Source organism: Salminus brasiliensis, chromosome 7, assembly GCF_030463535.1.
Source record: "Salminus brasiliensis chromosome 7, fSalBra1.hap2, whole genome shotgun sequence".
NCBI lineage: Eukaryota > Metazoa > Chordata > Actinopteri > Characiformes > Bryconidae > Salminus > Salminus brasiliensis.
This window is the reverse complement of record NC_132884.1, coordinates 6914999-6932116: the sequence shown is the minus strand read 5'-3', so window position 1 is coordinate 6932116 and position 17118 is coordinate 6914999. Positions and strand designations below refer to the sequence as shown.

Genomic DNA, 17118 nt, shown 5'->3' with positions numbered 1-17118 from the left:
TGCAGTAAAGAGCTTTAAGGCTTTAAAATGAGCTTCACTTAAGATCATTAATAGCATCTAAATGTTGGCTAGCATGTTCAAACTGCTAGTAAAACACTCCACTTCCCCACAAGAAGCATCAAACAGGTTACAACTTCACATCACACAGTTGGAGTGTGTATGATTTCAGGCTAGATTTGTTACAGGCCTAAATTGGATTCATTCTTTTGCCCTTTTAATATTCAATCCAGCATTTTCTGCTGATATCAGCTCAATAACAACCTGTAAAAATCAATGTCATCTCTAGCTTGCGGTGATGTATTCTATGGGAAAAACCTTCATATTGTTTGTTGCTAATATTCCTGTACACTGTCAACTCCTAAGTAAATACATCTAATTTAGTTCATCCAGTTCATTCAGGAGCATTTGAGTGTGAAGAACAGGTGGATCTGATTAGCGCTGCAATAAAAACCCTGTAGGAGACTCAGCAGGAGCAAACTAATGAAGAGTTCAGTTCGTACTGAAGAAAAGGGGTTTACTGAATCAAACGTGCAGTTGTCACCTTCTGGAGATCTACCTTCTTCCTGCAGGCCTTAGCTCCACAAATGAGTTTAATGGAGTGTGTTAGATTTGGGTTGGTAGGTGAAATCTGCAGGAAGGTAGAGCTCCAGGAAGAGAGTTGGTGACCACCTCACATCTTAATGTCTGTGAACACTGAGTCTTACATCTTAGCTAACACAGGTTGATGATAGAGATCTTTACTGATCGTTCACTGATATCAGACCACAGGCTGAGGATTCATAGAAAGGTACATAATTGTAAAATTGGCAGTGTAAAATATGAGTGTGCAGTAGCCTATACAACAGGCTCTCCAGACTATGAGGCCGCTCCATGGCGGAGGCCAATGGGTGTGCACTGGCATTAATGGCACCATAAAGCTTATTTTGAACAGTTAAGACAAATCATGGTGAAAACCAGAGTCTTTAAAGGTCTGCTTTATATAAATGAATTACGCATGAAAAGAATAGTAAACACTTAGGAGTCACGCTACGTTCTGGAAATGCATAGATTGCGGTTCTGGGAGCCAGCGGTTCTGGGAGCCGAAATTATGCTATTTACCAGCTCCATATGCTGTTCATATGTGATCATAAACACAGCACTGGGTTTACTAAGTTTACCTTCCAGTCGTAAGGCTGCACCACGTTTTGGGTGACGGTCAGCTTACTGCACCAAGAGCAAAGCATGTGCGAAACAACAAACCCATAGTAAACATCCGCCTGGGCCGGGAAGTTCTGTGCCAAGATTCAGGCTATATTCTTCCCCCCGCCACAAAACAAAACAGTGTCGGCCTTGGTTTGAGCGGTCACAAAATATAGGTCAGTCAAACTGTCTGATTCTTTTTTTCCTCTTATCCAGGCAGAAGTCAGCTTTTAGCAACTGAACTGAACAAAAAATGCTTATCTATCCTACCAATTTAACTTTTGACCTAGTTTTTTTGGAATAGAAGGGTTGCAGGCCTCAAACTGCAAGCTAAGGTTTCTCAAGCAATCACAGCTTTATCAAGATATTTTCATTGGACCATGGCTGGCCATAAAGGAAACAAAATATTAAAAAGGAAGACATGATCGATAATAGTCCCATTACTGTAACATACCTAATGGTAAGCCAAAATGCTACTGTGGAAAAAGTGCAGATTTGACACTAATGTCATGGTGGGCCGTGATATCATCAATAAAGAGGTCCAGTTGTTGTAAACAGACTGTCCATATGAACATATGTATGTTGGCATATGCTGACAAATCTAACGTATGCTGGCAAATTTTCACACCAGCGTTTTAATGTACTCTACCATAGTCCATATATTCACATGACAAATCATAACAAATTCAGAAGTGGGGCAAACTAACAGTGGCCTTAAAAATAGCTCCCACAGAAATGCTGCAACCAGTGCATGTTTGTGAAAGTGTCAGCAGTTGTGTGTATAGATGCCAAAAATCGGTGTGTGTGTGTGTGTGTATGTGTGCATATGGATCTGTGTGTAAGTGCATTTGTGTGGGAGGGTTTTGTGGGTAAATTTTTTGTAAGACTGTGTGTGTGTGTGTGTGTGTGTGTGTGTGTTTGTTTGTTTGTGTTACAAGTGACCTTGCAACTTTACAAGAGGAGAAAAAAACCTCCTGAACTTTCAAGGGAAGTTAGATATTAAATGTTGACCCAATTTATATTCATAAATAAAAAATATCAGGAGGATAATCACCCCCACCTCATCCCCAAATCATCTTAAAAGTATTAGCTAGAGCACCATCATTCCAGAGACCACAATAAAGCCCCCCAGTGCTGAGCTGTGGAGCAATGGAACTGTGTGCTCTGGAATGATGGTTGCTGCTCCATCCAATACTGTTGGGAAGAGTTGGGGAGTTGGGAATGAAGTGGGATGGTAATCATCCAACACTCTGACCGTACTAATGCTCTTGTCACTGAATGCTATCAAATCCTCATAGCAATGTTCCAATATTTAGTAGAAAGCCTTCAGTCTGGACAGCAGAGACAGTTACTCTAAGAAAAGCAGGATAAACCCTTCTTTAATAACCTTGATTTAAGAAGAAACAATAAGGTGTATATATATACAGTGTGTATATGTGTTTGTGTGTGCCCATACAGGTTTGAGCACGTCTTTGTGAATATGAAAGTGTGTGTGTGTGTGTGTATGTGTGTGTGGTGCAGGGTTTTAGAGGAGCAGTGTGAAATGGGTGCCCCAGATTGGGGGCCTGTGGTCAGTGTCAATTCTCTCACCTGTTCGATGGCCAGCTGAATGTTGGCCCTGAGGGGCACTAGAGAGCAAACCACGCCCAGCAGCCAGTAGAGGAAGAGTACCACAGAGGAGCGGCAGCCCCGCACTCGTTCCCACTGGATGATACACACTGCCAACACCTGACAAACACACCACTGTTGATTAGTGACACCACCCACACAGTCCCATCTGAAACCTTAATACACCGGTAAAGAACTCATATTTCATCATGTCCTAGACACGTAATATTTGCATATAATTTTTCAATATCTCATTATTCCTTTAAGTTAAAGGTTGTGCATGTAAGATAAACACTATATGTTCAAGTGTTTGCGGACACCCCTTCTAATGAAAGCGTTCAGTTATTTTAAGTTGCACCCATTGCTGACACAGATGTGCAAATGCACACACACACACACACACACAGCTCCCTGCCAATGATGAATGTGTTCTCTGAAATGATGGTTGGTGTTCCATCCAATACTTCTGGGATGAGTTGGAGAGCTGGGACTGAGGTGGGTTGGTAATCAGCTAACATCCTGTCCTTACTGATGCTCTTGTTGCTGAATGCAATCAAGTCTTTAATTCTAGTAGAAGGTTTCCCTGGACAGTAGCAACAGTTCCTCTAACAAAAGCAGGATAAACTCTTGACTCTAATCCCCTTGATTTCAGAACAACAGAATGAGCAGGTGTCCCAAAACATTTGTCCATATAGTATATAATACATGCAAATGAACTCTTTTCGGATTGGTTCTGCTCTGTATTTTGCTTTATTTAAAAAGTTTTTTTAAGCTGAAAGACTATTCAGTATGTGTTCTTAACTTCAGTATGAATGGGCGGGGCTGCTGTAGGATTAATAGGTGGATATGAATAATTGCATTATTTTTTTTTTACTGCTTCTGCCTTATCACTGATATTATTATAATTATTATAATTATTTGAATATTTCTACTTTTACTCAAGTACAAATAAAGTATACAAGTTCTGTCCATCACTGTATACGAGTAACATTTTGACCTTTTATAAGACATTCTGTGGAGTCCATTCAAAGGTAAATTAACTGCCCAGCAACTTTAGTTACACGTTAAACATTCATTTTTTGGTTTAAAATTGTGTAGAACCCTTGGTTGTGCATGATGGTACCTTTATTATGAGCAGGAGTCAAGTCCTTGTGTAAATAAACTGCAGTCTGTATTTTTGCTTGGCCAGTCATGCAAGGGTTTATACTGGGATTTCCCAGTTTGCCGCAGCAGCTGCTTCATGAAAAACCTCTTAATAAAACACATGTACGACATGGGCCTTCGTTGATTTGGTACTTCACTTAATTGCCTTTTCTTTTCTCCGTCCAAAAAGCACTCGACGCTCCATCTCAACAAACCAGACTGCCGTTTTGTTAACCCTCGTCCAGTAGCAATCCGGCTGTGATGTTTGGAGGATCTCTGCTCTCTGTCTAATTTACAGAAGGCATCATTTGTCACTGCATCTCCTAGGCAGCGGAAAACACTGTCAGATTACGTAATTCGAGGCCTCCTGGGCAGTTAAAGATCAGAGCTATTCCTAACGATGCCTCCTCTGAAACCAAACCAAAAAGCTCCTGACCTAACCTCAAAGTAATGAAATAAGATGTTTCGGGGAATCCTCTAATTGCTCAATCTTCTCAAGGACACCTAAGTACATGGATACAAAATACACACCGTTTGAATACAATCAAACAGACTGACGCGTTTTTCTTTTTTCACTCTACAGCTGCCTTGCAATGGGAATAATGGCTCGTCCTCTGGAGTGTGGGAGGAAGCCAAAGCATCAGTTAAGCCTCAGACTAGGGTGCCCACCTAGTAATCATACAGGGGAAATGCTGAGTGAATCTGCATTATTTGGGTCTGAAATATAGCTGGTGATGGACCAGCAGACCAGCTTATGGTATGAAGGGCAGGAAAGGCCCACTCAAACTTGGCTGCGGCCCGGTTACCATGATCCAGCACCGGTTTTGGGTTTGTTTTGCCTGTAGGGTTTAGGGCTGGGAATCCGACACAGGAGGCTGAACCCAGTTCACCATGGAAGAGCAGCTGTTGCTCATAGATTCCCTCTCGGTGGCTGAACAGAGAGGCAGATAAACACTTCACTTCGGTTTCGGTCGAACTGTGTGGTTGTTGTTGCTTTCAGCCCGACCGACCTCTTGATTACATAAGCCCAGATATTACGCAAGGAAAAACCATAGGTGGTAAAGAAGGGTGGGAAGGGCACAAAAGAAGTATTTTCAAAGTTTTAACAGCAATATTTATGCGCACAGTTAATAAATTATCCGACTGGCAAGCAAGTTCTTCTGACCCATATCCTTGAGCATGGTTTTGCTATGACTACCATTTATTTTACCATGGGTACAACTGAGATTACGATCTGAGAGGGTATTTGGGGACAGGAGCAGTCTGTTTAACTCTTTCTGTGTTTTTCCTTAAACTCAGGCTGCTGTTGACTTAGGTGTCTGGGGAGGCCGCAGATAGGGCGAGAGTCTGGGCTGAAGGTTGTCTCTGCAGGATGCAAATGGGCAGGGAAGACTCGTGGCATTATGTGTGACTCTGTGGGCTGTTGTGTCCCCACACTGCTCACCTCCACACCCGCAAGCTCGTAGGTTTTAATGCCATCTGTGTCTAGATAAATATACTTTCTGCTAGGTCAGGTTGTAGCTCATGTAGCAGTGTGAGGTTATTAGTGTTAAGAAAACACTGAAGAAAGAATATGCTACGACACAATGTTTCTTGTATAATATTGTGTTGTTGTTTCCAATAGGAATTTTGCAATAAAATATGCATATTTTTTTTACTTAATTTAACCAGGGGTGCCTAAACGTCTGCATAAAACTGTAGTACCTAGTCAAAAGCAGTCCTGTGATCAAAAACTAACCAACGATGACCAATGAAACCCCCATTAAAGTATACTGGGTGATATTTTTAGACTGTTACTGTAATGCTGTAATAAATGATACATTACCACAGTGAGGCTGCGCACGACAGGGCTCAAGAGGAAGACAAGGTGGCGATGAATCTCTTGGTTCCGCTCCAACAGGATGTAGAAGAATTCCACAAAGCCAAAGGATGCCAAGAAGAACCCCAGCAACTGTGGGAGGACAGACAAGAACGGAACTCAGACCTGGGTGCGAACTTGCCTGAGTCATGCTTCCGGAAACGTCTTTGGTCAGTGACTGTACCACAAATGTAGAGTTATGCATTACTATAAGGTAGGATGGCCTTTGTGGGAAGCAACGCCACTTAACCCTTTTAGAGGTTTTCTATGAACCCAGACAGTCTAAAACTATAATGTCCTGGAAACCACTAAAATCTATTTTGGGCAAATATTCAAACATGCTATGACTTTATATACGCTGAACTCTCACCTGTTTTTGGGAACTTTATGTCAAAGAAAGGAGTTCCATTCAGAAATAATTAACAGAATTAACACAAATATAATGTGCGGTGACTTTAGGTACAATAATTTGAGTTTGAATTTGAATAGCATCATGAATGAAGTGTCATAGAACTTTCCCATTATGACGTATCAATAGAATCATGAATGGAGTGTCATACAACTTTCTTATTATGATGTCACAATAGCATCACGAATAGATTGTCATAGTACTTTCTTATTATGATGTCACAATAGCATCATGAGTGGAGTGTCATACAACTTTCTTATTATGATGTCACAATAGCATCATGAATAGTGTCCTAGTACTTTCTTATTATGATGTCACAATAGCATCATGAATGGAGTGTCATATAACTTTCTTATTATAATGTCAGAATAGCATCCTGAATGAAGTGTCATAGAACTTTCTTATTATGACGTATCAATATCATTATGAATGGAGTGTCATAGTACTTTCTCATTATGATGTCACAATTGCATAATGAACGAAGTTTCATAGAACTCTCTTATTATGATGTCACAGTAACATTATGAATGAAGTGTCATAGAACGCTTTTATTATGATGTCACAATAGCATCATGAATGAAGTGTCATAGAACTCTCTTATTATGATGTCACAATAGCATCATAAATGGAGTGTCAGAACTTTCTCATTATGATGTCACAATAGCATCATGGATGAAGTGTCAGAACTTTCTCATTATGATGTCACAATAGCATCATGAATGTAGGTGTCAAAGAACTTTCTTGTTATGATGTCACAATAGCATCATGATTGGAGTGTCATACAACTTTCTTGTTATGACATCACAATAGCATCATGAATGAAGTGTCATAGAACTTTCTTATTATGATGTCACAATGGCATTTAGTTCCTTCTAACAAGAGCAAACAATCACATTCTAGAAACGCACTGAGAATTCTAGAATCCTAACCAAAAAAACACTCGCTCACAACTGTGTACACACGACGCAAACGGATTTGATGGTAGCAAAGCGAAAATCAGTGTGTCACTTCTCAGCGAACTCAAACAAGCACCAGTATGCTACCCTCACCCACAAGCTCTTGCGGTACTGGGCTCCCTTCCCAAATCTCAACCTCCACTCTCCCTCTAAAGCCCTAAACCTCTCTCTGAGCAAAGCTGCTGGTATGCTCAAATGCACTTGTGTAAGGTTAAGCCTTTGGATAGGACAGTTCAGTGATTCCCAGAGTACCCCTGTTCCTGGAGTGCCTATACCCTGCACATGCATTTTCTAACACATCCAGTTCAAGTCAGGAAGGACTTGATATTTAGCCACAGAAGTGCTACAAATGGTTATATGAGAGATACTATAGACGAACCACCAGGTTGTCCTGTCCAGAATCCAGGCTGTAGGGTCCACTGCTACATAAGAGTCCTGTTGTTAGACTGAATGGCCAGAGCACAAAGGCCTAACATTATGAAGTCATACTGGCTCATTAGGCTCATTGGCACCATTAGAAGCAGTAGCACCATTAGCATGCGCTTTGTTGGACAATCAGTAGATCAGTGTGCCTTTGACATGAGGCTACATTTACCTACAATTGTAATTCTCTCTGGATAAGAGTATCTGCTAAACATGTGAATGCAAATATACATAACATTTGATCATGTTGTTCCTGACTTACCAGCTTGGCACTGCAGAGCAGCGAGAGGGGCAGCCGGCCACGGCCATGGCAGTACAGATGCAGGCAGTAGAATGGCGAGCAAACCCACAGGTAGATGCAGGGGGCCCACACCAGCACTGTGTGCTGGAAGCAGTCACTCAGCTCAGGGGTGTGTGTGTACCATGTCTGGTTCCAGTCCTGGAAGATAAGGAGAAAGGACCGGTTGAGGACTGGTGAGGTAGAAAGCCTCCTCCTATCACCACATACCATCATGAAAGAGGTGCTTTTATGGTCTCCATTACTTTTTGGCCATTGCATTGTTTTCTTCTAAACCTCTAATTACTTTTTTAAGTACATTATCTGTAGGTATAAGTACAGGTAGACTGTGTATGGATGTCTGAGGTTGAATGCTGATTTGAAGGTTGAATCATGCTTTCTAACCTATTGTTTTCTCAAATTGTAAGATAAACAAAACCACACTGGTCATCATGAAGCTCCTTTTATCCACTAGGGCGAGAGAACACAACTCCTTATCCATATGACTGTTCTCGAGTCTTAAGAATGTTTAGGATTATACTGGATGCATTGCCCCAAACTGGTAACTCTGTTTATCTTACTGGTACAGTACTATCCAGAATACACTGGTGGTAAGATGGATCTATGGAGCATGTGTTATTGGAGCTTATTGTGGAGTTGTGGAGCTCATTTGTGCCATTTCAACTGCTGTTGAGTACTGAAACCGCTCTGATACTGCTCTGTCAATGCTGCTATACCACAACATGCTATATATTAAGCATTACATTCAATAACCTATATTTTAAATTATTTCTTCCCAGACGATTCCACTTCTTTCATTCATGGAAAGTTAAGCTATGCTGAATTCTAGCAAACATATCATCAACACATTATGTATATTTTAAACAATGTAACATTAACGTGATATGCAATTCTGTCATAAGGCTAATAATTGTTGACGAAATCTGCTCAAGCTCTTGTGTGAACCCTGCAGCAACACGTTCACTATGTATGGTAATTTAATTAGATAACCAAAAGAATGCTATTGGAAAAATGAAAGAGGCTCCACAGTAAGTTCACCCTAAATGTGTTCCGGAAGCTGCGCTAATATTCAATTATATTTCACATCGGGGATATATGGAAATATATATGTTGCAAATATACAACATATATTAGAATATCTGAAATTCCCTTAAATCCCCTTTTGTAATTGGCAGTTTTTGAAATAGGGACATATATTTCAGGCATATATCAACATATTCAATATATGAAACACATATATTATGAATCATATATACTTTACATATGCAATATATACGATAATTAAGATCTGCTTATGTTTACTACATTTGCATGTACAGTAGGTGCATATTTACCATATATTTTCATATATTGTGTATACATGTACAAATATATGCATAATTGTTGATTATATCTGTGCATATATGGCCACATATCAGATTTCTGTATGTGTTAATCCACAATATATATTTCCACAATAAAATGTGCAATAAGAGCATTCATAACCTATTGTTTCTATACTAATATTTTAGTCTTAAAAAGGTTTCTAATTTCTATATGCTTTACAGACTTTAAAGCAGATATTTTATGCTATAGATAAGAACATGAAGTTTTCCATATTTTTTCGGAATGATCTATGCAGAACCTAAAAATCAAATAAGAAGAAAATAAATAAATAAATAAATAAATAAACAACAAAACAAAAAACATTTAACTAACGTGTATAGAATCAATATCATCCAACTGTTTGGGGCAGATTTGGATGTTGCATTTCTCCCAGTCACTCACCCAGAGAGGGTCTAGGCCATTGAGGCTGCAGAAAGTATCCATTCACTCTCCTGGTCCTGAAGCTGTCACGCTCCCTAGCTTTCTCTGGCTTTTGACAACACTATTCTATTACTCGGCACAGGATGCGAGTGTGCGAGGCGGCGTGAGTCCGAGTCTTGCTGAGTGAATGAGCGCCCTTTAAGGCTTCTCCACCTCTCCCTGTCCCGTGCACGTTGTCACTGAGAGCTCCTTGTTTCTGAGGCTGTCTGGAAGACGCTCTGCTTTATGACTGCCAGTCGCTTTGCCAGCCACTTAGGTGGGTGGTTATATTCCCCTCTCTCTCTCTCTTTCTCCCTCTCTCTCTTTTTCTCTCTCTCTTTCTCCCTCTCTTTCTCTTCTCCCTCCTCCCCTTCTCTCACTCTCACCATTCACTCATTCCCTCCTTCTCTCTCTCTTTCCCGCCCTTCAACTTTCTTCTTCCCTTCCCTGTCACTCTCTCTTTCTCTCTCTCTAGTCTATCTCTCTATCCCTCCCATTTCCCCTTCTCTCACTCACACAAAAACACACACACTCGAGACATGTATGAAAACAGAAATACACTGAAATGGGTGATGAACTGAACTTACCTGATTGAAAGGCAAACATCATTGCTAGAAAATACACCAACTGAAAGACAGAGAGGGAATACATGTATCGCATACATTTGGAAATGACGTACAGATTTAATTACAGTAATGCAATTGAATTAGCTGCAACTTTTTAAATCTCACTACTGTTAAAGAGTGCTGAGTTTTGATGCTCAGTGTGGCAAAGAAGTGCCTACTTTGATAGGAAAGGGCCTTTGGAATGGCATGCAAAACAAGCAACTGGGCAAGCAATTCTTCAAACAGGACTAGAACAAAAACAGACACTCTAAATAGATACATCAGGCATTTAGCACCCATAACAACATGAAAGAGGTGGTCGCTGCAATTCTGCGCTTTATTATATATTTATTTAATTTTTTTAACCAGTTTTCCACCCCAATTTTAGTGTTCTCCACTAATACATGTAATGCTCCCAACACTGGGAGGGTGAGGTTGACACAGGCCTTCTCCGACACGTGCAACCAGTCACTGCTTCTTTTCGAACTGCCGCCCATGCAACATGCTCAGAAGAAAGTGCCAGGGACCCAGCTCTGATGCATCAGCAAGTAGACGGCCGTGCCGGCCTGCATCACACCAAAGTGCTGTAAAGAGAGAACATTTCAAATGTTCTTCACACTCACACGCCTCTATTACAAACAAGTACCGAAATGACTTCTTCTAGAGCATTGGATTGGCTTATCACGTGTCTCCTCCGATACATGCAAAGTCAGCCGGCTTTCCCTGGCATTCAACACGCTTGGAGAAAAGCGCCAGGTCCCCAGCTTTGCCACACTAGCTAACTGACACCTGTGCTGGCCAACATTGCTTAAGAGTGATGAGGAGCTGAGAAGTGGTATCATCTTATGGCTAGTCAGTACATCTAATATTTATCATTTTGAGACCATTTTAAAATGATTATTCTTATTTTGTGAGATTTAACTTATACTGTATGGCCAAATGTTTGTGGACACCCCCTCTGCACTGAGCAACTTTAAATTACACCCATTGCTGATACAGATGTGGACTGGACTGATGGTTGGTGCTCCATCCAATACTTTAGGGATGAGTTGGGAAGTTGGGGATAAGGTGGAGTGGTGATCAGCCAACATCCTGGCCTTACTACTAACACTCACTGCAATCAAATCCTCACATCACTGCTTGAAAATCTAAAAAAAAAACTCTACCCTGGACAGTAGAGACAGTTACACCAACAAAAGCAGGATAAACTCCTTCTTAATCACCTTAATTTTGGAAGACACAATGAATGAGCAGGCGTACTTCTAGACATTCATTTTATCAAGTGTCCCATGACATATGACTGATTTCATAATAATCTCACAGCAATCTTAAAATGAGAAATGTTAGATGCTGTGATGCTCTGCACATAGATAAGAGCTCACAATCACCACAAAATTATACAGTTCCCAAACAGCCAGAATGCAGTCAGTAAAATTAAACAGAGACTATACAAAATCACATGGTTTGCAAAGGGCTGCATGGAATTCAAGGTCAACTCATCCAACCAGTCGAAAATGATGGAAGTGACTTATTGTCTCACATTTTTGACTTATATTAAAGCTGTTTCCTATTTTCTAAAAATAATGTATGTCAAGAATCATTAAGAATTATTAAGAAATATAAATATATTTATTATATAATATTTAAGTCAAAATGTGATATAATCTGGGAGAATAAATGAATGATTTTGGTCCCAGTTTGACCCAGAAATACAAAGCTTTTTCCTCCTATCTGGTTTCCATGCAAAAAGCATGTGAGCCAAACAGGCCAATAGATAAAGCTAAAACTAGACTGTCCCACAGCACTCTACCTTATAAATCCCTTCACAAAGTTCAGTAAAATACAACACATCTTTACATTTGACAAGCAGAATGCCTAGCGTCAGACAGATCACAGGGAACACTTGGGTTAAAGAGGAAAGTGCAAGCAATTTGTAGTGCACAGATGAGAAAGTCTGGTGTCCACGAGCCTCTCCTCACACACACGGTGCGAACAGACTGACACTGATGAAGCAGACAGACGGTTTGATATTATGACTGTCTCTTCTGAAGCTCTCAGTAGTCTGCTATGAGGTAACATCGGCCCAACAGATGCTAGTCGTCCTGGTCCAGGGTCCTGGAAAAGCCATGCCCGGCGGCGGAAAGTATTAGGCTGGCCTTGGCCTGGGAGCTGCAGCTAAGACATGGAAAGAAAAAAAATGGTAGATGGACAGGCCTACCCACACTGCCCGTGTGAAGCCATGTGCAGCAGCAAACCAAATATTTACAGTGCTGTCAATCGGTTTGGGCAAATAGCTGTGTGTCTGTGGAGCCCAAAGCAATCACATGATCCCTGGACTGAATGCAGTTCAGAAATAGCTCATTGTGTGCACGAGTTTACCTGCAAGCCTTTTTTTGTTATTGGGAAAGTTTGCAGAACAATACAGCTGCCCTATAGGGCTGTATACAGCTGCTGAAACCATCCAGGAAAAAGTCAACTCAAACAATGGGCCCAAGGGTGTAGCTACAAGGGGGCCTGCAAGGCTTGGGCCCTCTAACTTGGAAGCTCTATCATGTTATGAAGTGTACTTTGTCTTACAGTCTAACAATTGATCTGTTTTACAGCTGTTTTCCACTGTAAACAAATAAATAACACATACTGGGAGACAACAGAAAGTAGATGTTGAGATATAGTGACAAAACAGGAACAGAAAAACATATAAAACACTGCAATACAACAAGACTTAGCCAACCTTCAGCAGGATGAGATGGACAGGACAGAGAGAAAAGTCAAGTCTTGAACTGGAGTTTAATGGTTGAGTTGGAGAAGATGTTATGAAGGTTCTGTGGTCCAGAGTTGAGGTGCCACTACATTGAAAGATCTGCCAAATACAGATCAGAGACACAAATATTGAACTGTGACTGTAGGGATCTGAGAGTATGAGATGGGGTTTAAGGTTGCAGTAGGTCAGACCAGTATTGAGGAGGAAATCCAGTTAGGAACAGAAGACACGTAACATTGTAACATTAAACACAGCATCACTCTGTTCAACTGTTGATTATGTGTATTGGTGTTTGGCTGTGGTTTTTCAATTACTGCCAGAACGTCCTACTGGAGACTACAGTTTAAAATACCTTCATAAGACATTCTTTAGACATTCATCTGAAATCTTCATCCAGCCAACCTGGACATTCAAGATCCTCTTAAGATCTTATCATGCCCAATGTGTGCTTTCAAGACCCAACACATCTTCTTTAGACCTTTGTCTTTATGTATGCTTTGAAGTGGGCAACAAATTACCAATGGTAAGTAGGGGGCTTCGTGGCTTTGTTGTTGTGTAGGCCTATGTTACACTGACCTACTTCTCTTTGCTGCTATACAATACAAAAGCTATTCGCATCTGTGTTGGCAGAGACGTCTGTCACAACTCCAAAGAATTTCTCTGCATTTTTTCAACCTCTTTTATCAGCGGAAAGCCTCTAAATAGGCCTTTAATTAGGCCCAATGAGTTTTTCTGATTGGAAGCTCCTCCTACAACTGAACCCGTTGGCCTCGGAGATCTGCGGGCTCCTTCGTCAACAGCCGATACTACTGAATCGCAATCGTGTTGTCATCTCAGATTTAAGAGGCCCTCTTATGGTGGAGTGTAAACAATAGGAACGTAGCATTACCCTGCCAAAGGTGCTAAACAGAGAGATGAATGGGGGCATTCTTGGCGGTTAACCATGAAGCCACCAGGGGTTCGACTAACTGGCTCTAGACAACAGAGTGACCATGTTATTATGTCTGCAGAGGCTGAGTGGAGTGCTTATGGAAGGAAGCACTGCGAAAGAGATGCCACACACCGCTGCTTGGCAATAACATGGACACCAAAAGCGAGAGGGGCTTAGGGACATTGTCGGTGGGAGGGTTTATTTACATTGAGCTGTAGTTCGGGCTTGTGAAACAACAAACAGCTTTCCCAACATACACTATGCAGATGCTTAACTGACAAATGAAGCATCTTACTTACCGATCAAGGCAACTAAAACAAAATCGGGGGGTTCAACTCCAGTCTTGAGGACCTCATTGCCCTGTACTGTGTATATTCCTAAGCTCATTGTGGGGTCGATAATTACCTGGTGATATGGATCAGGTGTGTGGGAGCATGGAAAACTGGAAACTGTGCTGGGTCCCCAGCAATGGAGTAAACCACTGAGCTAAATAACAGCTTAAATAATGATTAGCTTGGTTCAATGAGGTTGGCCAAATAGATTCTTCACGTTTCCCCCTCTGAATTTGTGACTTTATATGCTTTGTGTTCAGCCAAAGGATATAGCCCATGTATCTCGGCCTGCGTTGACCTCAGGACTTCGGTTCATTGTGACAAAGCGATGAATAACCAGTCTGGGGTCTAAAATTAGATGCAAGTGTAAATTAAACGTGGGTTTGACCAATGAATTCCAGAGGTGGCAAAGGTTCCTCGTGCCTGTAAAGTGTCCCCAGATGTGGATGGTGTACTCTCATAGCCTCAGTTATGCGAGATGAATTTCAAATGGTGAAAGGTCTGGCAAAAAACAAATATGTGTCAAAGGCACTTGTACATAAAGGCCATGTCCCAAAGATGTGGGTCAGAATCAAGCAAATCGAGCCTGGTCCAAGAGTGGTAACCTGCTTTGGATCCCCACCACTAAATGCAATGCCCTATGGAGTAGCGAGTCATTTAACACTGGTGGGATCAGGAGCTGATGCCAGAACAGTCCACTGGATGCTGGACCGTGGCCCTGCACTGGCAGAGAGAGGGGGCTGGAGAGGAGTGTGTAGAGAGAGAGAAAGAGAGAGAGAGAGAGAGAGAGAGAGAGAGAGAGAAAGAGAAAGAGAAAGAAAGAGTGTGTCTATGTTCCAGTCTAGAGGGCTCGGCCAGACCAGCTCACCTCCACTTCCTCTCTCTCTCGCTCTCTCACTCTTTCTCTCTCCGAGGGAAAACAGTCTGGCAAAAATAATGGTGTCATTTTCAGCCCACTCTCCCTCCGAAAGGGGGGAGGACGCAAATTTAGCATCAGCCCCAGCTAGAGGTGCCAAACCCATTAAGGCGAAGCTTTGAGGAGCACATAAGTAAATATGTTTCTTTATTTTTAAAGCAGCAGCGTAAAGTCTGTGGCTCCAGGCCAAGGAGCGGTAATTCCAGATGTTGTCAGCCTACGCGTCTAATTATGACTCGACCTGTTTTCCTCCAAACTTTCTCTGCCACCCCCCTGTCCCTCCCCCTTCAGTCCACACAACCGCACACACACTCCTCCTCTCACCGCATCGTCTGCCCCCTCCTTCCTCTCGTGGTCCCAGGCTTGTCTGCGGAGATGACAGGGAGAGGCTTCAGACTCAGTGCTCTGTTGTCTGCACGCTTCTCTAGCAGACTGCTGCTGCTAGCCCGTCAGCCTTGCAACTATTTGCCACCAGGCCGCTCTAGAGATCCGTCTGGAGAGCAATCACACAACAGCATGAGCCATGATGCAGTTTCACATTCCCTTGTAGACACCATAGACCATAGACTAACATTAGCGCCTGAAGGTTCTTGTCTGTGTCTTTTTTAAGCCACACAAACAAACATTTCCATGAAAGCTACCAGCATGCATGGAGTATGCTTACATATTTGTGAGCTCTTTCTTTCATTCTTTACATTCTTTTCTTTTTCTGAACAGTACCCATACACTTTTTATCTGAATTTCTTCATAGTTTATTTGTAAAGATGTAAACAAATGTATTCACAGTAGGTTTGGTGTGAAATGGTGCACAGTAGAGAGACTTACCGACCTTCTTTATGACATTCTTTCTTTTTCTTAGAAACACAAGACTGAAATGTACCCATCAGAATTCATCACTTGAGACTGCAGACTTGAGACTTTTTTAAATACCACCATTCACCTCGTCTTAACTCCAGGCTCTCCATAAACAGTTCCACCATACTTTTAAATTGTCTACATAATTAAATAATTAGGATGTAAACACAGTTATCCAAAGCGGTTTGGTGTGAAACCTCTCAGTTCTAGAGACATTTAGAGATCTAGAGAAACCAGGAGTCTGAAGTGTTTCTTAAAGCTGTATTACAGAACATTAAATTACATTAAATTGTTATGTATCTGTTAGCTGATGACTGGGACAGTGTTTTATGATCTTTTGAAATATTTGCATTTACATGCATGATGTTGTGAAGCACCCAAATAACATTTTCCACTGTTATATTAAATTGCAGTATAAAATATTTATAGCACTTATAAATACTGAGAACACACATGGTCCACTGGTTGTTTTGGATAGTAAATAAAATGGCAATATCTGAGCCATACCCTCTCAACCCCAGTTCCTATCACTAGCCAGTGTGTCTCTACAAATGCACACAAAAAAACATAAAGCTCATATATACATTGCTTGGCAGTGGCTTCAGAATGTCAATGAGAACATCCCTCGTATCAGTTGTAGTATTGGTGTTGTAAAAGACAAAAAAGTACATTTAAAATGCTAATGCTAAAGTGTGTATACAACATCAGATTACAAATCTGGTTGTATAGTTTACAATTATAGACATTTTTTACGTGTTTTAATAAAGTGTCATCACTTTATTAAAACATGTAAAAAATGTCTATAATTCTAATAATTATATATCTATAATTTAGTTTATTTGCATTTATAAGTGTTATAAATATTTTAATAAATTCAATTCACAAATTTACTGGATCAGACTGAAAACATTTTAAAATATAATTAAAAAATAAACAATAAATAAACAATACACAAAGTCTGCCGTGCGATTATCTTGCAGCATGAAGCTGAAATTCCACTTTAAAACAGTACTGCATTTCCATTCTGCGTCCTGTAAGTTCTGTATCATTTAAGGTGGA

The 17118-nt window shown here is 41.0% G+C and overlaps 1 protein-coding gene across 1 annotated transcript in view; it reads right to left on the bottom strand.

The window, feature by feature from the left end:
• abcc6a (ATP-binding cassette, sub-family C (CFTR/MRP), member 6a) overlaps positions 1-9683 on the bottom strand; it is a 29532-nt gene extending 19849 nt beyond the window's left edge. The window contains exons 1-4 of the mRNA XM_072682880.1: positions 9642-9683; positions 7839-8015; positions 5756-5881; positions 2770-2907 (exon numbers count right to left, since the gene is read on the bottom strand). Coding sequence (XP_072538981.1) covers positions 2770-2907; positions 5756-5881; positions 7839-8015; positions 9642-9683 — 483 coding nt within the window. The remainder of the gene's footprint in view (positions 1-2769; positions 2908-5755; positions 5882-7838; positions 8016-9641) is intronic.
• Positions 9684-17118: the final 7435 nt, after the last annotated feature.